Genomic DNA, 27,796 nt, shown 5'->3' with positions numbered 1-27,796 from the left:
TCCTCCCTCCCCCTCTCTGTACCGATCGGTACAGCGGAGGGTGAAGAGATCGGTGTCAGCAGCGATGTGGGCTGCATCTGCAGTGCCCACATCGCTGCTCACCGAAATTTAACCCCTCAATTCCCTGCCAATACTCTGCAATACCCACCAATACTCTGCAATGCCAGCTAATACTCTGCAATACCCACCAATACTCTGCAATGCCAGCTAATACTCTGCAATACACACCAATACTCTGCAATGCCAGCTAATACTCTGCAATACCCACCAATACTCTGCAATGCCAGCTAATACGCTGCAATACCCACCAATACTCTGCAATGCCAGCTAATACGCTGCAATACCCACCAATACTCTGCAATACCCGCCAATACTCTGCAATACCCTGCAATACCCAATACCCTGCCAATACTCTGCCGTACCCTCCAATACTCTGCCGTACAATTTCAGCCAATACTCTGCCGTACAATTTCAGCCAATACTCTGCCGTACAATTTCAGCCAATACTCTGCAGTACAATTTCAGCCAATACTCTGCAGTACAATTTCAGCCAATACTCTGCAGTACAATTTCAGCCAATACTCTGCAGTACAATTTCAGCCAATACTCTGCAGTACAATTTCAGCCAATACTCTGCAGTACAATTTCAGCCAATACTCTGCAATACCCAATACCCTGCCAATACCCTCCAATACTCTGCAGTACCCTCCAATACTCTGCAGTATCCTCCAATACTCTGCAATACCCTGCCATAAATTGCCATACTCGAAGATACCCAGCCATACTCGGTGATACCCTGCAATACCCAGCCATAGACATCCCCCCGCCGCCCTCCGGTGCTTCTACCGACTCGCCAATACGATCAAAGCCAGAATCTTTTTTTTCTTTTTTTTTTTTTTTTTTCAGGCTTCCCAGCTTAGAGGTGAGATGCAGGGTCTTATTGACCACATATCTCACTGTAAAGAGGACCTGTCATGCCATATTCCTATTACAAGGGATGTTTACATTCCTTGTAATAGGAATAAAAGTGATAAAAAAATGTCAAACTAAAATAAATAAAGTAAAATGAACAATAAGAAAAACATTTATTTTTTAAAGCATCCCTGTCCCCATGTGCTCGTGTGCAGAAGCGAACGCATACGTAAGTCCCGCCCACATATGAAAACGGTGTTCAAACCACACATGTGAGATATCGCTGCGAACGTTAGAGCGAAAGCAATAATTCTAGCCATAGACCTCCTCTGTAACTCAAAACATATAACCAGTAAAAAAAATTTAAAGCATCGCCTATGGGGATTTTTAAGTAGCGACGTTTGGCACCATTCCACGAGCGTGTGCAATTTTAACCACTTAATAACCGCCCTATAGCCGAATGACGGCTTCAGGGCGGTTTCTTAAATGTGGGAGGCCGTCATATGACGTCCTCCCAGAATTCCGCTCTCGCGCGCCCCCTGGGGCACGCACTCGAGAGCATCCGTGACCGCCGGGTCCACAGGACCCCGCGCATCACGGATCACGGTAAACGGCCACTCGTCGCGGCCGTTTACCACGTGATCGCTCCGTCAAATGACGGAGTGATCACTTGTAAACAAACCGGCGTCATGTTATGACGCCGGTTCCTCCCTCCCCCTCTCTGTACCGATCGGAACAGCGGAGGGGGAAGAGATCGGTGTCAGCAGCGATGTGGGCTGCATCTGCAGTGCCCACATCGCTGCTCACCGAAATTTAACCCCTCAATTCCCTGCAAATACTCTGCATTACTCTGCATTACTCTGCAATACCCTGCAATACCCTGCAATACCCTGCAATACCCTGCAATACCCTGCATTACTCTGCATTACTCTGCATTACTCTGCAATCTGCAATAGTCTGCAATAGTCTGCATTACCCTGCCATTACTCTGCAATACTCTGCAATACCCTGCAATACCCTGCAACGCTCTGCAACACCCGCCAATACCCTGCAACACTCTGCAACACTCTGCAATGCTCTGCAACACCCACCAATACCCTGCAACACTCTGCAATGCTCTGCAACACCCGCCAATACCGTGCAACACTCTGCAATGCTCTGCAACACCCTCCAATATCCTGCAATGCTCTGCAACGCAATACTCTGCAACGCCATACTCTGAGATACCCAGCCATAGTCGGTGATACCCTGCAATACCCAGCCATAGACACCCCCCCCTCCCGCCGCCCTCCGGTGCTTCTACCGACTCGCCAATACTATCAAATCCAGAATCTTTTTTATTTTTTTTTATTTTTTCAGGCTTCCAAGCTTAGAGGTGAGATGCGGGGTCTTATTGACCCCACATCTCACTGTAAAGAGGACCTGTCATGCCATATTCCTATTACAAGGGATGTTTACATTCCTTGTAATAGGAATAAAAGTGATCAAAAAATTTATTTTTGGGGAAAAAAATGTCAAACTAAAATAAATAAAGTAAAATAAACAATAAAAATTTTTTTTTTTTTAAAGCGCCCCTGTCCCCATGTGCTCGCATGCAGAAGCGAACGCATACGTAAGTCCCGCCCACATATGAAAACTGTGTTCAAACCACACATGTGAGGTATCGCTGCGTACGTTGGAGCGAGAGCAATAATTCTAGCCCTAGACCTCCTCTGTAACTCAAAACATATAACCAGTAAAAAAAAAATTTAATCGTCGTCTATGGGGATTTTTAAGTAGCGATGTTTGGCGCCATTCCACGAGCCTGTGCAATTTTGAAGAGTGACATGTTAGGTATCGATTTACTCGGTGTAACTTCATCTTTCACATTATGCACAAATTGGGCTAACTTTACTGTGTTTTTTTTTTTTTTTAAGCACAAAACAGTTTTTTTTCCAAAAAAAAAAAGCATTCGAAAAATTGCTGCGCAAATACCGTGCAAGATAAAAAGTTGCAACAACCACCATTGTATTCTCCAGGGTGTTTGCTAAAAAAAAACATATATAATGTTTTGGGATTCTATGTAATTTTCTAGCAAATAAATGATGATTTTTACATGTAGGAGAGAAATGTCAGAATTGTCCTGGGTGCTCCAGAACGCCTGATGGTGCTCCCTGCATGTTGGGCCTCTGTATGTGGCCACACTGTAAAAGTCTCACACATGTGGCATTGCCGTACTCGGGAGTAATAGCAGAATGTGTTATGGGGTGTAATTTGTGGTATGCATATGCTGTGTGTGAGAAATAAACTGATATGACAATTTTGTAAAAAAAAAAAAAAAAAAATAAAAGTAAAAAAATCTTGATTTTGCAAAGAATTGTGGGAAAAAATTACAACTTCAAAAAACTCATCAAACCTCTTACTAAATATCTTGGAATGTCTTCTTTCCAAAAAGGGGTCATTTGGGGGGTATTTGTACTTTTTTGGCATGTTAGGGTTTCAAGAATTGAAATAGGCCGTCAGTACTTCAGATTTTAGCACCATAGCTTGTGGACTCTAACTTTCACAAAGACCAAACAATATCCACCAATTTGTACTTATTTTTACCAAAGATATATAGTAGTATAAATTTTGGCCAAAATTTATGAAGAAAAATTACTAATCTGCTAAATTTTATAACAGAAACAAAGAAAAATTCATTTTTTTTACAGAATTTTTAGTCTTTTTTTCTTTTATAGCACAAAAAATAAAAAGCAGAGCGGTGATTAAATACCACCAAAAGAAAGCTCTATTTGTGTGAAAAAAAGGACAACAATTTCACATAGGTCCAGTGTTGCATGACTGAGTAATTGTCATTCAAAATGTGAGAGCACCGAAAGCTGAAAATTGGTCTGGTTATTAAGGGTGTTTAAGTGCCCAGTGGTCAAGTGGTTAAAAAAACTATTAGGCCCCTGAACGATCACAACATACAGGGATATACAATGTAATACTGACATAAAATCACACACATAGGTTGGACTTTTTTCCAACCTCGCCTACTATGTAACTATGTAATACTTCAAGTGGCTGGGATACACTAGTGTTTTTCATCATATAATGTTGTTAAATCAAATTGGTAATAGATGAATATCAAATAATAGCATTCAACTTGCAATGTTTTCCTATATGAGGGAATCAAGCATATGTAGATTTCATGTATACTAGCCAATCATTTTGAAAAACATCCAGCATAATTTAAGAGACCTGAGGTAGGTAAGAATGTTTATGTATGTCTTATAAGCTATATCTTTTGATATTTAATAAAAGTCATAGTTCTTTGTATATTTTTAGGTACAAGCTTTCGTGTTAATACACAGTTAAGCCTAAGGTCTTTTTAATATTGTTGTCTGTGTCTAGGTTGTTATTTCTGTCTGTGTCTTTGCTATAGAGGCTCGCTCTCTCTCTTTTTATCCATGTTACAGTGACTAAAAGTGAAGGAAAATGTATAATTAGGAGTGGCCACCAGAGCAAGAATTGCAATGAAATCTTCAAATATGAACACTTCTGCTTTGAGTTCAATTCAGCTCACATTTGAAATTAATTTGCGACACTGAGTTGGATCGAGCTGTTTCAAATTCTGTTTGAATTCTGATTAATTTGTTTTGGGAAGTAAAACAGTCCTAACACTAATCTTGTGTACACGAATACAGTCCTGGCTTTGTCATGAAAATATGATGCATTTTATACTAATTAGTGTTTTATGATTGAACACTATTTATCATGAAACGCCCCACTTCAATGTCTTCATGTCTAAGCCTATACCAGAGTGTTCATAATAGTTACTAAACTTTAGGGCAGTCTTTTTATTTTTACTTTTTTATAAATTTGCTGCATTGGCCCCGTGTTATACCTGGCATCCAGTTTCACTTGGAATGGCTACAGCAGGGATATGCAATTAGCAAACCTCCAGCTGTTGCAAAACTACAAGTCCCATGAGGCATAACAAGAATCTGACAGCCACAAGCATAATATCCAGAGGCAGAGGTATGATGCGACTTGTAGTTTTACAACAGCTGGAGGCCCGCTAATTGCATATCCCTGGCCTACAGTATTTAAGTGGTTCAATGCAGAAAGGCAGAGTAAAAGACAAAATCCCCCAGAATGTATGCGTTTTGGTTGCACTTCATCATTACATCATTTTGTTAATTTAACATACAGTATATGTTAAAGCGCTTGCTTGTGTATTTTTTGTTGTTTTAAAAGCCATTTTCTTAATGCTTAGGAGGAGATGCTGCCGAGGACGAGGAGGTAGATGTGACCAGCGTTGACCGAATTGCTGCTTTCTGCAGCAGGTACGTTCATATTCTATTCATTCATCTGCCTTTGCAAAGGAAATATCTTTAGTAACTTTCATTCAGTTGAAAAGCACTAAGGGCGCCTACACGCATCCCTATTTCTTAAGCATACCGTACAGGACACAGGCAGAGTATTTATACGCCATGGGTTAAAGGTGTGTACCTTCAGGTGTTTAACCACTTTCAGACCGGACCAATTTGCTGGTCAAAGACCAGACCACTTTTTGCGATTCGGCACTGCGTCGCTTTAACTGACAATTGCGCGGTCGTGCGACGTGGCTCCCAAACAAAATTGACGTCCTTTTTTTCCCACAAATAGAGCTTTCTTTTGGTGGTATTTGATCACCCCTGCGGTTTTTATTTTTTGCGCTATAAACAAAAATAGAGCGACAATTTAGAAAAAAACGCATTATTTTTTACTTTTTGTTATAATAAATATCCCCCAAAAATATATAAAAAAACATTTTTTTCCCTCAATTTAGGCCGATACGTATTCTTCTACATATTTTTGGTAAAAAAAATCGCAATAAGCGATTATTGATTGGTTTGCGCAAAAGTTATAGCGTTTACAAAATAGGGATAGTTTTATAGCATTTTTATTAATAATTTTTTTTTTTTTTTTACTAGTAATGGCGGCGATCTGCGATTTTTATTGTGACTGCGACATTGTCGGGGACCCATCGGACATTTTTGACACATTTTTGGGACCATTGTCATTTATACAGTAATCACTGCTATATAAATGCAGTGATTCCTGTGTAAATGACACTGGCAGTGAAAGGGTTAACCAGTAGGTGGCAGTGTAGGGGTTAAGTGTTCCTAGGGGTGTGTTACTAACTGTGGGGGGGTTGGGCTTTCATTTAGTGTACACTGATCTCTGCTCCAATCACATGGAGCAGAGATCAGCGTCACTAGTTGCTAGGCAGAATGGAAAAATGTTGTTTACACGGCATTTCCTCCATTCGGCCGCTCCGTGAGACGATCGCGGGGATGCCCACGGCGATCGAGTCCGCGGGTCCCGCGACCGGACTCACTGGGGTCCCGACCAGCGCGGGAGTGCGCCGCCGGCGGCGAGCTCCCGGTGGCAGGGCGGCATCGAATATTGGACGTACCTGTACGCCAATATGCCTGCCCGTGCCATTCTGTCGACGTAAATCGTCGTGCGCTGGTCGGGAAGTGGTTAAACATTGGCAATTCTTTAGAGGACACGCCCTGGGTGGCTCTTCACGAGTCCTAGGTGTTCTGCTAGTGTCTGAAATTTTCTACTTCACAGAGAAAATTATTTGCTTAAAGCGGGAGTCCGCCGGGACTCCGCGTTTTTTTTTATTTTTTTTTTTTTTTTTTAAAGCCAGCAGCTACAAATACTGCAGCTGCTGACTTTTAAAATAGTGACACTTACCTGTCCAGCGCGCCCGCGATGTCGGCACCCGAAGCCGATCTCTAGATCGTCTCTCGGGTCCTGCCGCCGCCATCTTGGGTATGGGAATCAGGAAATGGAGCCTTTCGGCTTCATTTCCCGGTTCCCTACTGCGCATGCGCGAGTTGCGCTGCGCAATAAGGACGGTCCCCGCTGCCTCTGGGATCTGTGTGTTTCCCAACAGGCAGCGGGGCACTTGCGGAAAGGGGCGGGCACTTGCGGAAAGGGGCGTAATCTACGCCCCTTTCCGCAGAGAGCTATCCCCGAAGTGGGTGCAGATACCTGTACTGTACAGGTATCTGCACCCCCCTCCCCCCTGAAAGGTGCCAATTGTGGCGCCGGAGGGGGGGAGGGTTCCGATGAGCGGAAGGTCCACTTTAGGGTGGACCTCCGCTTTAATTGTATTATTTTCTTTCATTATTTTGTCTTTAAAATTCTTCAATGAAGCCCTCACTGTCTTCTAATGTCAACAAAGAAGCAGTGAATCTAAATCGGTGCAACCTTGGGAGCTGTATCTGACCCCACACAGTGGGGGGGTGGCCTGTAATGTTGTTTTGGGCAATGGATCCTGCATGGGTGCTCGCCTTGGCACTTGGGTGCTGTACAGCTCGCCTTGGCACTTGGGTGCTGTACAGCTCGCCTTGGCCACAGGGTGCTATACAGGTCCAGGGCCCAGTCTGTCACTATGAAACCCAGTCCCCGAAGACTCATTCAGGATTGCCCTGCATCTCTGACCATTACAGCAAAAACGGGGCTATGTTTTCAATGTATTCACCTTGCAGTGTAAACTTTTCAAACTTGGCACTGAAACTCAACCACTCCGAGCTTAGTCTCTGGTAGATGACCATGAGGTACATTACACTACTGGTTGCACATTTTGCCACCAATTAGACCCTAAAAGGTACTTGGACGCTTCTTCCTGCCCTTTCACCAAGAGGATTTGTTACAGGATGAGTCTGCACCTGGGTTACTGCCTACTCCTTCCTTATGCTTTGCATTCTGTTCCATGAGTTCACCGCAAGGGAATTTCCTCATTTGTACCTATGGTGGACATCAGGCGAAAGGGAGCCAATGCAAAATCATAGGCGAGCTCTGCTGAAGGCATGCACGACATTCAACCTCAGAGTAACACTGGGTCTTTTGCACTGGAGCCAAAGCTCTAAAACCTCTGCATCTGATACTAGTGCTATTTCAGGCACACAACAAGTAGCTTATTTGACTAAAGCAGAACTATCTGCATCTACAGTATGTCCACATTACGCCCTTGATACAGCCATCTTGGTCCAGATCTCCAAAAGAACACAACTCTTCACCTACTTCATTTCTCAGCCTCATATCCCCATGCACCGGTTCTAGATTGCGCAGACACAGAAGGGAATTAAATTAAAGCCTTTGTTAACCCCCAAAAAAATGTAAAAATGGATCCTACTCCTTTAAAGCATGTTATATGACACAGTGCTTGTCCTGTGTCATTTGGCCACCTGTAACACCTAAAAAAAAACCTGGCTGATCCTGTCAGTTTCTCCCTACCCCTCTGTAAACTGACCACAGTGTATCATGGTTGCTGAGCCCTGACACCGTGGTCAGTTTACATGCTTCCGTCATAAGAGCCTGCTATCTGCTCTGCTCCTGTGTCGTCCTCCCCCCTTCCCTCTCTGTGTGTGAGCCACCCCTCCCCCTCCTGCTGCTCTCATAACACTAACCTGTATACACCATCAGCACTTCCTCCTATTGCAGTGTCCCCCTCTGTGAATGATATATAAGTGCTGTAAATACTGCATTTAAAGTGATTGTAAAGGTTCACCTCTTTTTTTTTTTTTTTTTATTTAAATTTTTTTGTCATACTTCCCTCCACTGTGCAGTTCGTTTTGCACAGAGTGGCTCCGAAGACCGACTTCTGGGGTCCTTCGGCGTCTCCTACTCTTATCGGATAATCCCCTAGGAGAATCGCTCTCCCGTGGGGGTTACCTTGTGGGCAAACTCCCGAGTCCAGCATTTACGTCCATAGACACGAATGCTGGACTCGCCCCGCCCCCTGGTGCCTGCATCATTGGACTTGATTGACAGCAGCGAGAGCCAATGGCTGCGCTGTATCAATCCATCCAATCGTGACATGAGACACTGCCTCGAGCTGGTGTGCTCGTTCCTGTCGTACACATTTCAGGACTCGGGTAAGTATAAGGGGGGCTCGGGGGCATGCTGCATTAAAAAAAATGTTTTTCACCTTCATGCATAGAGCCGAGATTGCAATCACATGACCAGCCAGCTAAAGCCCCCCTCGACTGACATCAGCGGGGGAATCTCAGCCCCGCCCGCTGCATCTCTCAGAGGAGGAAAGGAGAAAGCTGCCCAGTCATGTCATCTCAATCTCGGCAGTGTGATTAGGTATTTACAGCATTTACTTCTATAAATCAAACACAGAGGGGGATACTACAATAAGAGGCAGTGCTGATGGTGTATACAGGTTAGAGTGGCTTTACAACCACTTTAAGAGGATATTGAGGCAGTATTGAAGGAAGCTGCAAAATACATTTCTCTTATATTTACCAACCGACACAGCTCCTCTCTTAGCCATTGGGTTGTTATGCCCTATTACTAGGAGATACTAGACATTAGTTGTAATAGAGCACTCAGAACTCTTTAGTTCCGCCCAGGGGGCGATCCCTTGGGAAACAACCCTCCAGCCTGCCATGCAGTCATCAGTTTTATTTTGCCTAGTGAAGGAGAAGGACCTAGGAACCCTGCGGGCCCATCGGTCCGTGCTTTTTTCTGCAGAAGCGTGACTTTTTGCGCAAGATGATTGATCCTGTGATCTAATATCAACAGCCGGCTGGGTGACAGGCTGGATACTCTTATCCTTGTAGTCTCCCCAGTCCTGGCCATCGAGTGTGTGCAGGCCGCAGCTATGCTCTAGGCAGGCCATGACGAAACGTCAGCTCCAGAGGTGGTAGTGAGATTTTATGCTCCGGGGCATACATATGACCAGGCTACTGATGTCTTCGTCACAGTATGCTGGGCCAGCAGCCACCCTGTACTGATCAGTGAGTGGGTCTGGGATGAAATGTCTCCCAGCTCTTCAGGATTGGTAAGTACAGCTCTCCCTGCCTCCCCTACAGTGTGTGTGGGTCTATGCAGGGGCTCTCCGGGGGGGGGGGTTCTCACCTGGGGGGGGGGTTGCGCTGGCTAGCTGTGTCCTGGGTCCTGTTCTTCATGCCCCTGGAAGGTGTCTATGAGGCCATGCTGATGTCCTGCGCAGTGCTGTGCATGTTTTCTTAGTGTTCTCTAGCAGCAGCATGTGATCCTGTGCCCTCACAGCCATTTTCCCTGTGTTTTATGTCCTTGTGCTGGACGCTAGGCGGCCATTTCCTTAAAGCCTGAGCACACTTCAGAGCGGTTTTAGCGCCATTTGCAGCTACTTCCACCGAGCACTGTTTCCTCTGCACCTGGGAGCCAACAGGGACTACAGATACTACCTGCTGAATAGTGCAGAATTCCTCAGGGTGGTGAGTCCAGCGGGAAAGAGCCCCTCAGCCAGCGGCAGTAAGGAGGGTGGGACTGTCACTGTCCTAAGTCCCCTTCGGGTGGCAGACAGGGTTGGGTCAGCATGGCTTCAGAAACTGGTGTTTCTTCCCCCGAAATCCAGGCAATTGCAACCGGTCGCCTGCGGACTGTGCAGTGCCTATGGACACCCTGGCGGCGGTCCTCAATTTGTTTGTTGCCAGGATGGAGGCGGCAAGTGGGGAAAAAGGGTGCAAAAAAGTGGACTCGCGCCCCCCCCCCCCCCCCCGTCCTCTGGGGAGAGCTCTGACGCAGACTCAGGTCCTGCTGAGGCTGGTGACCCCTGCTCTGTGTTGTCGGATGACACTGACGAGGATTGTTCAGACAGTGAGGATGAGCCCCCGTCCTTGGCCGTGCACGACAAAGCGCTTGTTGGAGCACTTATCACAGCTGTGATACCCTGAGGATTCAGGAGCTGGCAGATCCTTCTACTGATGTAGCGGTCCCCTTTGGGTCCCGCAAGCCAGCACATTCACCTAAGGTGTTCCCGTATCTGACTTATTTTGAAAAGTTCATTTACAAGGAATGGGGTCGCCCGAAACGGACCTTTGCAGTCTCCAAATCCATGAAGGTGCGTTACCCTTTTGAGGAATGCCTTCTCAAGAAATGGTTAGCTCATCTGGTCGTGGACCCCCCAGTATCCATGTTAAATAAAGTAACCACGATTCCGTTAGAGGGGACCCTTGCATTTAAGGATCCCAGGGACAGGAAGGCCGAGGCAGTGGCTCGTTCCTTGTTTACGATTGTGATGTCCGCCGTGCGACCAGTGCGTCCGCACTTGTGTTGCAGACACTGAGTGGGCAAAACTGTTGCACTGCGAATTGGGAGAGCAGCAGGCTTCTCCTGTCTGCGTGGAACTAGCAGACCAACTAGTGCAAGGCCTTAAGTACGTTTGTGACGTGGCTCTGGATACTCTTCCTCTGTTATCCAGGGCTTCAGTGTCAGCAATGGTGCTGAGGCGTCTGATTTGGTTAAAATGCTGGTCAGCTGACCAGGCATCCAAAAAATCCCTGACGGATCTTCCCTTCCTTGACGACTGGCTCTTTGGTGCCTCTTTGGCATTAACATTAACATGACATTATTAAAGATGCCACTGGTGGTAAGAGTACATTACTCCCACAGTCCAGGAAGGCTAAGGAACCACGCCGTAGGCAAGGACCCTCTTTTTCCGCTCACAAGCAGCTTTTTCGCATGCCTGGAGCTTCGTCGAAATGTCCCCAGCCCGACAGGATGACCACGAAAGGACAAAAATGTCCCTGGAACCGCAAGCCTGCGAACAAAAGTGCTACCGCATGAAGGTTTTCCCCCACCCATGTCTCAGGTGGGGGGGTGGGGGTCGCCTTCGGGAGTTTGCAGCCCAGTGGTCCTCTCGACTATCTGACCAATGGGTCTGCGATCTAAACTCCTCCGGCTACAAGATAGTTTCTCTCTTGGCCCCCAAACAGATTCTTACCCTCCAGCATACCTGTATCGCCGGGAGGCCCTCTAGGGGACAGTAAGGGACCTGCTGAGTTGCGAGGTGGTTGTACCGGTTCCGGAATCAGAACGTTTCCAGGGATTCTACTCAAATCTGTTTGTAGTTCCCAAGAAGGAAGGGGTATGTCCAATCTTAGACCTAAAAGCCCTCAATCACTTTGTAAAAGTGCAGAGGTTCAGAATGGAATCTGTTCGCTCAGTAGTCGCTGCACTCCATCAAGGGGACTCCCTGGCATCCTTAGACATCCAGGATGCATAGCTGCACATACCCATATACCTTCGTCATCAAAAGTTTCTGCGATTTGCAGTCGGGGAAGCCCACTACCAGTTTGTGGCTCCCCCCCCCCCCCCAGTCTTTACCAAGGTATTGGCTCCAGTTTTGGCGTTGCTGCAGCAACGTGGGATACCTAGACGATCTCCTGAGGGCATCTTCCGCCTCAGAATTAGAGGAGGATGGGGCGATCACCTTGCAGACCCTGCAAGAATTTGGGTGGCTGTCAAACCTGAAGAAGACGGTGATTGGACCGACCCAGCGTCTGGAGTACTTTGGCTTGCTGCTGGACTCCAGGGAAGTGAGAGTGTTTCTCCCTTCAGACAAACTGCAGACTCTTAGATCCGCGGTAAAACTGCTGATGAACCGCAAGTGGTCGTCGCTCCGTTTCTGCATGCGAGTCTTGGGGCTCATGGTAGCCTCCTTCAAGGCAGTACCATATGCCCAGTTCCACACCAGACTCTTGTAGAAGGAGATTTTGTCAAAATGGGACAAATCTCACTTGTCCCTGGATCGACAGATCCAGGTGAGCCAGTCAGTTAGAGATTCACTGATCTGGTGGCTGAGGTCCTTGGTGATTCAGTCCGGGAAGTAGTTCCTACCTCCTGAAGTGGACAGTGATCACAACGGACATCAGCCTATCCAGCTGGGGTGGAGTGATGGGGGTTCAGTTGGCTCAGGGCCTCTGGTCGGCGGAAGAATCCAAGTTGCCGATCAATCTGCTCGAGCTAAGAGCGATCAGGCTGTGCATCTCCACATGGTCGATGAGACTTCAGGGATGTCCAATCAGGATCCAGTCAGACAACGCCACGGCTGTGGCATACGTCAATCACCAAGGGGGAACAAAAAGTTCAGCCGCCGCACGGAAAGTCGCTCACATACTTCGGTGGGCAGAGCGACACGTACGGGCCCTGTCGGCCATTTACATCCCGGGAGTGGAGAACTGGCAGGCAGACTATCCCAGTCGCCAGATGCTGGACCCAGAAGAATGGGCGTTGCATCTGGAGGTTTTCAGGATACTGTGTCTGAGGTGGGGCACACCAGACGTGGAATCTTCTGGCCTCCCGTCTCAATCGGAAGGTGCTGAGATTCGTGTCCAGGACAAGAGATCCGTGGGTAGACGCGTCAGTTGTGCTGGTGGCTCCGCGGGATCAGTACCAGCCTTTCCTCCACTGAAACGGTTACCATGTCTGCTCCACAGAGTGGAGGTAGAGGGGATCCCAATGATTCTGGTTGCCCCAGATTGGCCTCAGCAGCCTTGGTACGCAGACCTAGTGCGCCTGGTGGCAAGCACCCCATGGCATCTGCCGTTGCGAGAGGACCTTCTGTCTCAAGGTCCGATTCTCCATCCTGCTTTACCATCGCTGACTTTAACAGCATGGCTATTGAGAGCCAGGTGTTGAGGAACCGGGGTCTGTCGGACTCGGTGATCCCAACTATGTTGAGGGCACGGAAATCATCTTCTCGGAAGATATATCATCGTACCTGGAAGGCTTACATCTCCATGTGTGAGCAGAGAGGATGGCATCTGCGTTCCCTTTCTATATCCAGGATCCTGCTGTTTCTTCAGCGAGGAGTAGACCAGAAATTGCCGTTAAACACCATTAAGGGGCAAATTTCAGCCTTGGCTGTCTTTTTTTTTTTTTTCTCAGCGAACCCTGGCGTCTCACTCATTAGTGAGTACCTTTGTTCAGGGGGTGCGACATGTAGTCCCTCCGGTGTGTCCACCGTTACCCCTGTGGGATTTGAACCTGGTGTTAGCGCTTCAAAAACTGCCGTTTGAAAATATCGGGGTGATTCCCCTGTTGGCTCTTTCCCAGAAAGTGGTCTTTCTAGTGGCCATCACTTCAGCCACGAGGGTTTCGGAATTGGCGGCTTTGTCCTGCAAGTCCCCTTATCTGGTTATCCACAAGGATAAGGTGGTGTTGCGTCCACAACCGTCTTTTCTGCCGAAAGTGTTCTCGGCTTTTCATATCAATGAGGACATTGCGTTCCCATCTGTGTCCTAAGCCGAAACACCCTAAGGAGGTGCCCCTTCACGCTTTGGACGTGGTTCGGGCTATTAAAGTGTATTTGTCTGCCACTGCTCCCTTTCGGAAGTCAGACTCATTGTTTGTTTCGGTGGCTGGTCCAAAGAAAGGCATGGCGGTCCCCATTTCCAGGTGGATCAGACAGATTGTAGTGCAAGCCTGCGCTTTGAAGGGGCGGGTGCCCCCCTTTCCAGTCATGGCCCACTCCACAAGGGTAATCGGAATGTCTTGGGCCTTCCAACACCAAGCGTCTGTCACGCAGGTGTGTAAAGCGACGACCTGGTCGTCTGTCCACATGTTTACCAAGTTCTGCAAGGTAGACGTCGGTGCATTGGCTGATGCTTGTTTTGGCCGCAAAGTTTTGCAGGCGGCCGTATAGTTGCAATTAAATATGCAATATATTTTAGTTTTTCGATTAAAAACACAGTACCGTTAAGTTAATGCTCTGTTGCATTACATTCCGCAGTTTTTGGTGCGGTTGTGAGTAGTCACTCCTGTTGAGGGTACCCTGGTTTTATAGTGGATTTCTCCACGCACTGTTGTTTTTTTGTGGGTAAAGTTTCACTAGTTCCCACTTGCCATGGTGGATGAAGTTTCTATGCTGTTTCTCACCCCTCGTTTGGCAGTGCTTGGGGACGTCCCAATGGCTGAGAGGAGTTGTGTCGCTCGGTGTATATACGAGAAAATAGGATTTGTTGTACTCTCCATAAAATCCTTTTCTCTGTAATTCACCGACCGACACAGCACCTGCCCCCCTTTTTCTCTTTACGTTATACTGCTTGTTGACGTACTGATGACTGCATGGCAGGCTGGAGGTTTGTTAGTCAAGGGACCACCCCCTGGGCGTAACTAAAGAGTTCTGAGTGTTGTATTGCAACTAATGCCTAGTATCTCCTAGTAATAGGACATAACAACCCAAAGGCTAAGAGAGGAGCTATGTCGGTTGGTGAATTACAGAGAAAAGGATTTTACGGTGAGTACAAAAAATCCTATTTTTTTTTCACCAGACACCTGTTAATGGACACACAGAATGCGGTCTATGACCTGGATCACTTCACAAGGGAAAAATAAATCTTCGCTAAACTCTATCCAGTGAGTTTGCAAGGGAGTCGGCTATTCCTGTACGTGATCCTTCCTTCCTTTGCACTAAAGAGACATCTCACTGTACCTGCTAAAGATGTTCCTTCTTTTAAAGATTATGCAGATGGCAGATTTGAGATTTGATAAAGGCTCTCTTTGCTCTTGCAAGCTCAGCCCTGCAACCAGCTCTTGCAGCTATTTCCTACGTCAACTTCAGCTTATTGGACTAGGGCAGTGATGGCTAACCTTGGCACTCCAGATGTTTTGGAACTACATTTCCCATTAACTCATGCACTCTGCAGTGTAGTTCAGCATCATGGGAAATGTAGTTCCAAAACATCTGGGGTGCCAAGGTTCGCCATCACTAGACTAGGGCAATGAACAACCAACATTTCTGTTTTCTTGTATTTCAGTACTGTGCTGTTACAGAGCAATTGCTTTCTGCTCTGAATTTTGTGTGGAGGCCCTCCAAAATGTTAAAAATTTGCTCTGGCAAGAATGGTCTTTCATAAATTCATGTTGGTTACTACTAACACTACTATTTTTTCATGCGTTATTTCTTAGACATGATCCCTTATTATGTTACATTGGCAGGTTGAAAAAAGTCCATCCAGTTCAACCATAAAAAATAAATAAAATAAAAATATCGTACAATCCAATATACCCAATTCTATACCTACAGCTGATCCAGAGGAAGGCATAAAACCCCAGCAGAGCATGCTCCAATTTGCTACAGCGGGGGGGGGGAAATTCCTTCCTGATTCCCCCCCCCCCCCCGCAAGAGGCAATTGGATTTTCCCTGGATCAACTTTACCTATAAATGTTAGTACCTAGTTATGTTATGTACATTTAGGGAAGTATCCAGGCCTTTCTTAAAGCAATCTGCTCAGCTGGCCAGAATCACCTCTGGCGGAAATCTATTCCACATTTTCACAGCTCTTACTGTGAAGAAACCTTTCAATATTTGGAGATGAAATCTCTTTTCCTCTAGACATAGTGTCCCCGTGTTTTCTGTGTTGACCGTAAAGAGAATAACTCAACACCAAGTTCACTATATGGACCCCTTACATATTTGAACATGTTGATCATACCCCCCTTATTCTCCTCTTCTCAAGAGTGAATAAATTCAGTTCCTCTAATCTTTCCTCATAACTGAGCTCCTCCAGGCCTCTTATCAGTTTAGTTGCCCTTCTCTGCACTTTCTCCAGTTCCTCGATATCCTTTTTGAGAATTGGTGCCCCAAACTGAACTGCATATTCCAGATGAGGTCTTACTAATGATTTGTACAGGGGCAAAATTCTCTCTCCCTCTCCCTCTCCCTCTCCCTCTCTCTCTCCCCCTCTCTCTCTCTCTCTCTCTCTCTCTCTCTCTCTCTCTTTCTCTCCTCGCTTTGGAAACCGCAGCTTGGCATTGCATGTTTTTAGTGAGCTTTTGATCTGCCAAAACCTCCAGATCCTTCTCCACTACGGATTCCCCCAGTTGTACTCCCCCTAGCATGTATGATGCGTGCATACTCTTAGCCCCCAAGTGCATAACTTTACGTTTATCAACATTAACCCCTTGCTGCCGAGCGTATGCAGATGTGCGTACTGGGCTTTCCAGGTTTATACCGGGATGATGCCCGCAGCTGCAGGCATCATCCCGGTACTGTTTTTTTAGTTTAGAGCCGGCGATCGGCTTTCCAGATATAACAACCGATGTGGCTAAAAGGCGCTCGGCTCTTATACAAGAGGAGTGGGAGAGGGGACCCCCCTCCCCCCGCCGCTGTTACCAGGGCACTCGTTCCATCGGGAGCCCCGATCAACTATCCGCCTCTTCTGGTGGCTAGGGACAGACTGGAATGAAGGGATCAAAAAAAATTATATATAAAAAAAAAACGATTTTTATTAATTTAAAAATATATATTTTTTAAAGTGCCCCCCGTCGGCGCGAGCTCACGCAGCAAAGAAAACGCATACGGAAGTCGCATCTGCATATGTAAACTGTGTTAAAATCACACATGTGAGGTATCACCGTGACCATCAGAGCGAGAGCAATAATTCTAGCACTAGACCTCCTATGTAACTCTAACCTGGTAACCGGAATTTTTTTTTTAAAGCGCCGCCTATGGAGATTTTTAGGTACCGTAGTTTGTCATCATTCCACGAGTGCATGCAATTATAAAGCGTGACATGTTTAGTATCTATTTACTCGGCGTAATATCATCTTTCACATTATACAAACAAATTGGGCAAACTTTACTGTTTTTTTTTTTTTTATTCATGAAAGTGTCCCTTTTCCCAAAAAGTTGCGTTTAAAACACTGCTGCACAAATACTGTGTGACCTAAAACATTGCAACAATCAACATTTTATTCTCTAGATTCTCTGCTAAATATATATGTATATATGTGTGTGTAATATGTATATGTTTGGGGGTTCGAAGTAAATTTTCTAGCAAAAAATATGGATTTTAACTTGTAAACACCAAATGCCAAAAATAGGCTTAGTCATGAAAGGGTTTAACCTCATTTGCCACTTAGATGCCCAATTAGTGCATTGAGGTCAGCTTGTAAATTGGAGACATCCTGTAAGGACATTATTCCACTGCATAGCTTGCTGTCATCTGCAAAGACAGAAATGTTACTTTCTCTTATATTCACCGCCCGACACACCTCCTCTCTGTAACAAAATGGGTTGTTAGCCCTATCACTGGAGATTACTAGGCAAAGTTGTAATACAACACTTCAGAACTTTAGTTCCGCCCGGGGGGGCGGTCCCTTAGGCTACAATCCCCCACACTCTGCCCTAGCAGCCTCAGTTTTATTTTGCCTAGTGAGGAGATAGACCTAGGAACCCTGCGGGCCCATAGGTCCGTGTTTTTTTTTTTTATGCGGAAGCTTGGCTTTTTGCGCAAGATGAATGATCCTGTGATCTTCTATCAACAGCCGGCTGGGTGACAGGCTGGTTCACTTATCCTTGTAGTCTCCTCAGTCCGGGCATCGAGCGTGTGCAGGTCGCAGCTATGGCTCGACAGGCCACGACATACCTTAGCTTCAGAGGTGGTCGGTGAGCTTTTATGCTCTGGTGCATACATATGACCGGGCTACTGATGTCAGTGTCACAGTATGCCGGGCCATTATCCTTCCCAGTACTGATCAGGAGTTGGCTACAATGAAATGTCTCCCAGCTCTTCAGGATTGTTAAGTACAGCTCTCCCTGTCTCGCAAGGGTTAAAGTGGTTCTGCACTGAGGAAAAAAAAATATTTTTTATGTTTAAGCTTTAAAATGTATCTCTTTAAATAAAACCGCTTACTTTTCCTGCATTTGTCAGTGAAGCATGTCCGTTTTTAGTCCAAAGTTTGCTTTTTATTCTTATTGTTCGGCAGATGTCATTTTTCTTGTGGGCATTTGAAGCCCACAAGCAATAACTTCCGCCTTTCTTCCTTTGTTAGGAACCAGCATGCTTTGCCGGTTCCCGTGCATGCTCAGTAGCTACAGCTACGAGCGGTGTAATTCAAGAATGTTAGGACAACGGGCGGTGTAGTGTCACATTTTGCTGCCTATCACAGGATGCTGCGGAAGTGACGTTGCCGCCAGAAATTGCGTACTGCGCATGCGCGATGCGTTCCAAACACTCGCGCTGTGCGTTCCAACATAGCAAATTACCGCCCCCGTTCTCATGTGAAGCCAAACGTGGCCGGCGTGATGACGTCACGTCGGCCAAATCTCGCGAGATTTCGCAAGTGTTAGCCGCAATGACTCCTGGGATTACTCGGACGAGATCCCAGGAGACAGTGCGGGGATCAGCGGAAGTGATGCTGATCCCCGCATAAACCCCGCCCATAGCCGCAGGGGAAGAAGAAAACAAGTGCATAGAACGAAAGGTAGGAGAAATAAAAATAAAAATGAAGGGGCTTTGTGCAATATGTGGAGGTTAGGAAAAACAATAGCACTAGGATACAAAAATGTGTGCAGAACCGCTTTAAGCAGCTTGGCATTCCCTGGGAGATTGATTCGGGGGCCCCCTCGCCCCCTCTCTTCTTTCCCCTGTCCCTAACTCCCCTCCCCCCCCCCTCACAGGGGGTGCTATGCATGGATGCTGAGCGGTGTGTGTGTGTGTGTACCCCTGGGCCTTCACCTGGGTATTGGCTGTTCTGAAGGGCCTGGGTCCTGAGTGCTTAATCCCGGGAGGTGTCTGTGAGGGCTGCCCCTGTGTCGGTGCAGCGCTGTGTCTGCCACATGTTTCTCTCTGCCTCTCATGGCGCTAGCTGGCGTCCATTTTCAGTGTGGGCAAGGGACGGCATGCTTCTGGGCTTCAAATGGCCATTTTCCCGGTGATTCCCTATTCAGAAGACTGGTGGGAATTTTCTTGAAGCCGGACCACGTTCTTTTGTGCTCTAGCAGCAGCTTCCTGTGCCCTCAGCTTCCTGTTTTGTCATCACAGAGCGCTGGCAAGCCTTCTATGTAATCTGTACACATTTTTCAGATCGCTCAGCGTTCGTTCATTGATCGTTCTGACGGGTTGCCACCGACACAGCTTTTGTCCCTCTGCATCTGGGAGCGCTAGGGGGCTACAGGCACTGCTGTATACAGCGCGGAACTCCTCGCAGCGGTGAGTCCGGCGGGTTGGAACCCCTCAGTCAGCGGCAGCAAGGAGGGTGGGACTGTCACTGTCCTAAGTCCCCTTCGGGTGGTAGACAGGGTAGGGTCAGCATGGCTTCAGAAACTGGTGTTTTCTTCCCCTGAAATCCAGGCAATTGCAACTGGTCACCTGCGGACTGCGCGGTTCCCATGGATACCCTGATGGCGGTCCTCAATTCGTTCGTTGCCAAGATAGAGGCAAGGTATGGGGTCGCCCGCAACTGACCTTTTTGGTCCCCCTTACCCCTTTGAGGAAAGCCTTCTCAAAAAGTTGGCTCCTCCAGTCGTGGACCCCCCAGTATCCAGGTTAAATAAAGTAACCACAATCCCGGTTGAGGGGACTCCTGCATTCAAGGATCCCATGGACAGGAAGGCCGAGGCTGTGGCTCGTTCCTTGTTTATGGTCATGGGGTCAGCCGTGCGACCTGTACTGGCATCCGCACTTTTGTCGCGGACACTGAGTGGGCAAAACTTTTGCACCACGAATTGGGAGAGCAACAGGCTTCCCCTGTCTGCGTGGAACTATCAGACCAACTAGTGCAAGGCCTTAAGTACATCTGTGACGGGCCCCTGGATACTCTCCCTCTGTTGTCTAGGGCTTCAGTGTCAGCTGTGCTGCTAAGGTGCCTAATTTGGCTAAAATGCTGGTCTGCTGACCAAGCATCCAAGAAACCCCTGACGGATCTTCCTTTCCTTGGCGACCGGCTCTTTGGAGCCTCGTTAGATGACATTATTAAAAATGCCACTGGTGGTAAGAGTACACTACTCCCACAGGCCAGGAAAGCTAAGGAGCCACGCCATAGGCAAGGGCCCTCTCTTTCCGCTCACAAACGGCATTTTTGTCCACCCGGAGCTTCGACTAAACGTCCCCAGCCTGACAGGATGCCCACAGACGGTCAGAAATGTCCCTGGAGTCGCAAGCCTAACAAGCCTGCGAATAAAAGTGCTACCGCGTAAAAGGTTTGCCCCACCCTTATCTCGGGTGGTGGGTCGCCTTCGGGATTTTGCAGCCCGGTGGTCCTCCCGCTTATCCGACCAATGGGTCTGGGATCTGATTTCCACAGGCTACAAACAGATTCTTCCCCTCCAGCATACCGGTATCCCCGGCTCGCCGGGAGGCCCTCTAGGGGGCAGTAAGGGACCTGCTGAATCGCAGGGTGGTTGTACCGGTTCTGGACTCGAACGCTTCCAGGGATTCTACTCAAATCTGTTTGTGGTTCCCAAGAAGGAAGGGGTTAGTCCAATCTTGGACTTAAAAGCCCTCCATCACTTTGTGAAAGTGCAGAGGTTCGGAATGGAATTGGTTTGCTCAGTAGTCGTTGCACTCCATCAAGGGGACTCCCTGGCATCCTTAGACATCCAGGAGGCATACCTGTACATACCCATATGCCTTTGGCATCAAAAGTTTCTGCGTTTTGCAGTCGGGGACAACCATTAACAATTTGTGGCTCTTCCCTTTGGTCTGGCATCAGCCCTCCGGGTCTTTACCAAGGTACTGGCTCCAGTATTGGTTGTTGTTGCGACAATGTGGGATCGCGATCATGGGCTACCTAGACAATCTCCTCCTGAGAGCATCTTCTGCCTCAGAATTAGAGGAGGATGTGGCGATCACCATGCAGACCCTGCACGAATTTGGATGGCTGTTGAACCTGAAGAAGTCGGTGATTGTGTCGACCCAGCATCTGGAGTACCTAGGTTTGCTGTTGGACTCCAGGGAAGCAAGAGTTTTTCTCCCTTCAGACAAATTGCAGACTCTCAGATCTGCCGTCAAAGTACTGATGAACCGCAAGTGGTCGTCGCTCCGGTTTTGCATGCAAGTACTGGCACTCATGATAGCCTCCCTCGAGGCAGTGCCTTTCGCCCAGTTTCACACCAGAGTTGTGCAGGAGGAGATCTTGTCAAAATGGGACAAATCTCAATTGTCCCTGGATCGGCAGATCCAGGGGAGCCAGCCAGTCAGGGACTCACTGATCTGGTGGTTGAGGTCCCTGGAGATTTAGTCCGGAAATCGTTCCTTCCTCTGAAATGGGCAGTGATCACAACGGACGCCAGTCTATCTGGCTGGGGTGGAGTGATGGGGGTTCAGTCGGCTCAGGGCCTCTGGTCGACGGAAGAATCCGAGCTGCTGATCAATCTGCTTGAATTGAGAGCGATCAGGCTGTGTCTCCACCCATGGTCGATGAGTCTTTAAGGACGTCTGATTAGGATACAGTCGTATAACGCCATGGCTGTGGCGTACGTAAATCACCAAGGGGGAACAAGAAGTTCAGCCACTGCACGGGAGGTCTCTCACATACTTCGGTGGGCAGAGCGACACTTCCGGCCCTGTCGGCCATTTACATCCCGGGAGTGGAGAACTGGCAGGCGGACTATCTGAGTCGACAGATGCTGGACCCAGGAGAATGTCTCCGGATGGAATGCCCAGTCAGCCTGCTGTGCCTGAAGTGGGGCACGCCAGATGTGGATCTACTGGCCTCCCATCTCAAACGGAAGGTGCCAAGATTTGTGTCCAGGACAAGAGATCTGTGGGCAGACGTATCGGACGTGCTGGTGGCCCCGTGGTATCAATACCGGCTGATCTACGCCTTTCCTCCACTGAAACTTTTGCCACGTTTGCATCGCAGAGTGGAAGCCGAAGGGATCCCAGTAATACTGGTTGCCCCGGATTGCCCTCAGCGTCCTTGGTACTCAGACCTGGTGCGTCTGGTGGCAGACGCTCCCTGGCGACTGCCTTTGCGAGAGGACCACCTATCTCAAGGTCCAATTCTCTATCCTGTTTTACCATCGCTGGCTTTAATGGCATGCCTATTGAGAGCCAGGTATTGGGGAACCGGGGTTTGTCAGACTGAGTGATTCCAACTATGTTGCGGGCACAGAAAACATCTTCTCAGAAGATATACCATTGTACCTGGAAGGCCTACATTTCCATGTGTGAGGAGAAAGGATGACATCCGTGCTCCTTTTCCATATCCTGGATCCTGCTGTTTCTCCAGCAGGGAGTTGACCAGAGATTGGCATTAAGTACCATCAAAGGGCAAATCTCAGCCTTAGCTGTCTTTTTTCAACGATCCCTGGCATCGCACTCCTTAGTGAGTACCTTCGTTCTGGGGGTACGACATGTAGTCCCTCCGGTGTGTCCACCGTTACCCCCATGGGATTTGAACCTGGTGTTGTTGGCGCTTCAAAAACCGCCGTTTGAGAATATCAGGGAGATTCCCCTTTTGACTCTTTCCCAGAAAGTGGTCTTTCTAGTGGCCATCACCTTGGCCAGGAGGGTTTTGTAATTGGCGGCCTTGTCCTGCAAGTAGCCCTATCTGGTTATCCACAGGGATAAGGTGGTGTTGCATCCGCAACAGTCTTTTCTACCGAAGGTGGTCTCGGCTTTTCATATCAGGAAAAGGACATTGTATTACCATCGCTGTGTCCTAAGCCGAAGCACCCTATAGAGGTGGCCCTTCACGATTTGGTCATGGTTAGGGCTCTGAAGGTGTATTTGTCTGCCATAGCTCCCTTTCGAAAGTCAGACTCAATGTTTGTTTCGGTAGCTGGTCCCAAGAAAGGCATGGCTGTCTTGTCGGCCACCGTTTCCAGGTGGGTCAGACAGATTGTAGTACAAGCTTACGCCTTGAAGGGGCAGGTGCCCCCCTTTCCAGTCATGGCCCACTCCACAGGGGCATTCGGAACGTCTTGGGCCTTCCGACACCAAGCGTCGGTCACCCAGGTGTGTAAGGCGGCGACCTAGTTGTCTGTCCATACGTTTACCAAATTTTACAAGGCCGACGTCAGTGCATCGGCTGATGCCTGTTTTGGCTGCAAAATTTTGCAGGCGGCTGTGTAGTTGCAATTGAATATGCAACTGATATTTTTTCCTGTTTTTTCGAAAAAATGCAGTACTGTTATGTTAATGCACTGATGCATTACTTCCGCAGTTTGCTGCGGTCTTGGGGATTACTCCTGTTGAGGATACCCTGTTGTTTTGTGGTGGTTTTCCACACATTACTGTTATTTTGTGGGTTTAGTTTCACTAGTTCCCACCTGCCATGGTGGATGAAATTTTTTTTATGCTGTTTTTCCCACCCCTCGTTTGGCACTGCTTGGGGACATCCCAATGGCTGAGTGGAGTTGTGTCGGTCGGTGAATATAAGAGAAAATAGGATTTTTTTGTACTCGCCATAAAATCCTTTTCTCTGTAATTCACCGACCGACACAGCACCCACCCCTCCTTTTTTCTCTTTGTTATACTGCTTGTTGACCTACTGAGGCTGCTAGGGCAGAGTGTGGGGGATTATAGCCTAAGGGACCGTCCCCCCGGGCGAAACTTAAGTTCTGAAGTGTTGTATTACAACTTTTCCTAGTAATCTCCAGTGATAGGGCTAACAACCCATTTTGTTACAGAAAGGAGCTGTGTTGGTAGGTGAATTACAGAGAAAAGTATTTTAAGGCAAGTACAAAAAAATCCTATTTTTGATACCAGACCCGATATCATTTATAAAGTTATTAAAAAGTAAGGGTCCCAGCACTGAACCTTGGGTTACACCACTGATAACCTTAGACCATTCAGAGTACGAATCATTAACCACTACTCTCTAAATTCTGTCTTAGTCAGTTTTCTATCCATTTACAAACTGATATTTCCATATCCAAGCCTGTAGACTTTACCTTACACATGAGCCGTGTGTGCGGAACTGTATCGAATGCTTTTGAAAAATCCAAGTATACCACGTCCACAGTCACCTCCCTGTCCAAGGTTTTACTTACCTCTCCATAAAAATAAATCAGGTTTATCTGCCAACTTCTATCTTTTATGAATCCATGCTGTCTGTTGCTTAAAATGTTTTTTCCCAGCAAGAACTTGTCTATGTGGTCTTTTATTAAACGCTCCAGTATCTTCCCAACTATAGATGTTAAACGAACGGGTCTATAGTTACTTGGTAAAGACTTTGATTGCCTTTTAAATATAAGCACCACGTTCGCCCTGCGCAAATCCAGTGGTAGTATTCCCATCATTGAGTCCCTAAAAATGAAATACAATGGCTTTGAAATTACAGAACTCAATTCTTTTAGGATCCATGGGTGGATGCCATCAGGTCCAGGTGCTTTATACACCTTTATTCTGTCTAATTTTTTCTGGACCACATCACTTTTGAGGCATTGTGGATCATTTGGGGCTGTGTCAATACCACCCCCCATTATGGACATGAACTCTACCATGCTCTTTTGTATACACAGAGCTGATGAAAGTATCTAAATTAGCCTTCTCTTTGTCCCCAGTCACCCACTCTAGATCATTTTGTAAAGGGCCTACGTGCTCAGTCAGACCTGACCTTTTCACTATTAATATATTTGAAGATTTTTTTGGGGGTTCGTCCTACTATCTTTTGCAATCTGTCGTTTGTTTTGAATTTTTGTAACCTTAATTTCCTTTTTACATATTCTGTTAAATTCTTTGTAACGTTTAAAAGACATTTTTATATTTTTTTTAAAGCTCTTTTCTTATTGTTTATAGCTTTTTTAACTTTGACCGTTAGCCACACAGGCACACCTAGCTGGACAGCACAGAACTCGGTCAGGCTGGTGAGTTCTGCGGTGGGGGCCCCTCAGCCTTCAGCAGTTAGGAGGGTGGAACTATCACTGTCCTAAGTCCTCAACAGATGGCAGACAGGGTAGGGTCAGCGTGGCTTCAGAAACTGGTGTTTCTCCCCCCCCAAAATCCAGGCAATTGCAACCGTTTGGCTCGCAGACAGTGCAGTGCCTCTGGATGCTTTGTCGACGGTCCTTAACACGTTTGTTGCCAAATGGAGGCAGTGCGTAGGCACAAAGGTGTTAAAAAGTGGCCCCACCCCCCACCCCCCTGTTCTCCGGGGACAACTCTGACGCAGACTCGGGGGCCCCGCTGAGGCTGGTGACCCCTGCTCTATTGTTTCAGATGACGCTGACCAGGACCGATCGGACGGTGAGGATGAGTCCCCGTCCGGGTCCGTGCGCGATAAAGCGCTTGTTGCACTTATCACAGCTGTGTGTGATACCCTGAAAATTCAGGATATAACAGATCCCTCTGCTGATGTAGTGGTCCCTTTTGGGTCCCGTAAGCCAGCCCGTACACCTAAGGTGTTTCCGTATCTGACTTATTTCAATAAGTTCATATACAGGAAATGGGGTCGACCGCAATGTACCTTTTCAGTCCCCAAATACATGGCGGTGCATTACCCCTTTGTGGAGAGCCTTCTCAAAACCTGGTCGGCTCCTCCGGTATCCAGTATCCAGGTTAAACAAAGTAACCACGATCCCAGTAAAGGGGACTCCTGCTTTTTAAGGATCCCATGGACAGGAAGGCCGAGGCAGTGGCTTGTTCCTTGTTTATGGTTGTGGGGTCAGCAATGCGACCAGTACTGGCATCCGCACTTGTGTCACAGACAATTACTGAGTGGTCAAAACTTTTGCACCGTGAATTGGGATAACAATAAGCTTCCCCTATCTGCATGGAACTAGCAGACCACTTAGTGCAAGGCCTTAAGTATGTTTGTGACGTGGCCCTGGATACCCTCCCTCTGTTATCCATGGCTTCAGTGTCAACAGTGGTGCTGAGGCGCCTGATTTGGCTAAAATGCTGGTTGGCTGACCAGGCATCTAAAAAAAAAAAAAAGCCTTGACGGCTTTACCCTTCCTTGGTGAGCCGCTCGTTGGAGCCTCATTGGATGACCATAAAAAAAATGCCACAGGTGGTAAGAGTCGCCTATTCCCACAGGCCAGGAAGGCTAAGGAGCCAAGCGGAAAGGGCCCTCCTTTTCCTCTCTCAAATTGCTTTTTCGTCTGCCCGGGGCTTCAGCAAAACGTTGCCCACAACACGAATGGAGGTCGACTTTGGGAGTTTGCAGCCCGGTGGGCCTCTCAGGCTGTTCGAACAATGAGTCTGCGATCTGATTTCCTCTGGCTACAAGATAGTTTCTCTCTCGGCCACCAGACAGATTCTTCCACTCCGGCATACCCGTACTCCCGGCTCGCCAGGAGACCCTAATGGGGGCGGTAAGGGACCAACTGAGTTGCGAGGTGATAGTATCAGTACCAGAGCTGGAAAGGTTCCAGGGGTTCTGCTCCAATCTGTTTGTATTCCCTAAAAAGGAAGGGGTATGTCCAATCTTGGACCTAAAAGCCCTCAATTACTTTGTAAAAGTACAGAGGTTCAGAATGGAATCAGTTCGCTCAGTAGTCGCTGCACTCCATCAAGGGGACTCCCTGTCGTCTTTGGACATCCCAGGATGCGTACCTGCACGTACCCATATGCCTTCGGCATCAGAAGTTTCTGCATCAGCTCCCCGAGTCTTTACCAAGGTATTGACTCCTGTTTTCACGTAGCTGCGACAACACGGGATTGCGATCGTAGGTTACCTAGACGATCTCCTCCTCCTGAGAGCATCTTCCGCCTCAGAATTAGAGGAGGGTGTGCCGATCACCATGCAGACCCTGCAGGAATTTGGGTGGCTGTTGAACCTAAAAAAGTCAGTGATCGTACCGACTCAGCGCTTGGAGTACCTAGGCTTACTACTGGAGTCTATGGAAGCAAGATTGTTTCTCCCTTCAGACAAGCTGCAGACTCTCAGAGCCGTGGTAAAACTGCTGATGAACCGCAGGCGGTCATCGCTGCGCTTCTGCATGCGAGTCCTGGGACTCATGGTGGCCTCTTTCGAGCAGGACCGTATGCCCAGTTTCACACCAGAGTCTTGCAGAAGGAGATCTTCACAAAATGGTTCAAATCTCCATTATCTCTGGATTGACAGATTCAGGTGAGCCAGTCAGTCAGGGACTCCCTGCTCTGGTGGCTGAGATCCCCGGCAATTCGGTCCGGGAAGTCGTTCCTACCTCTGAATTGGACAGTAATCACAAGAGACACCAGAACTGGCAGGCTGACTACCTAAGTTGCCAGATGCTGGACCCAGGAGAATGGGCATTGCATCTGGAGGTGTTCAGGCTACTGTGCCTGCGATGGGGCACTCCAGACATGGATCTTCTGGCCCCCTGTCTCAATCGGAAGGTGCCGAGATTCGTGTCCAGGACAAGAGATCCTTGGGCAGACGAGCTGGTGGCTCCGTGGGGTCAGTACTAGCTGACCAAGGGGATTCC

General features: G+C 47.7%; 1 protein-coding gene across 4 annotated transcripts in view; it reads left to right on the top strand.

Annotated features, from left to right (window-relative positions):
* RBBP5 (RB binding protein 5, histone lysine methyltransferase complex subunit) overlaps window positions 1-27,796 on the top strand; it is a 148,569-nt gene that overhangs the window by 60,721 nt on the left and 60,052 nt on the right. For all 4 annotated transcript variants that reach the window (XM_077481288.1, XM_077481289.1, XM_077481290.1 and 1 more), the window contains exon 11: window positions 5,153-5,222. In XM_077481288.1, the coding sequence (XP_077337414.1) occupies window positions 5,153-5,222 (70 nt within the window). The remainder of the gene's footprint in view (window positions 1-5,152; window positions 5,223-27,796) is intronic.

The sequence above is a fragment of the Lithobates pipiens genome, unplaced genomic scaffold (assembly GCF_037356315.1).
Source record: "Lithobates pipiens isolate NorthernLeopardFrog02 unplaced genomic scaffold, aLitPip1_a1.2 Scaffold_16, whole genome shotgun sequence".
Lineage (NCBI taxonomy): Eukaryota > Metazoa > Chordata > Amphibia > Anura > Ranidae > Lithobates > Lithobates pipiens.
The sequence above is the reverse complement of the archived record's forward strand: the minus strand, read 5'-3'. Positions and strand labels throughout refer to the sequence as shown.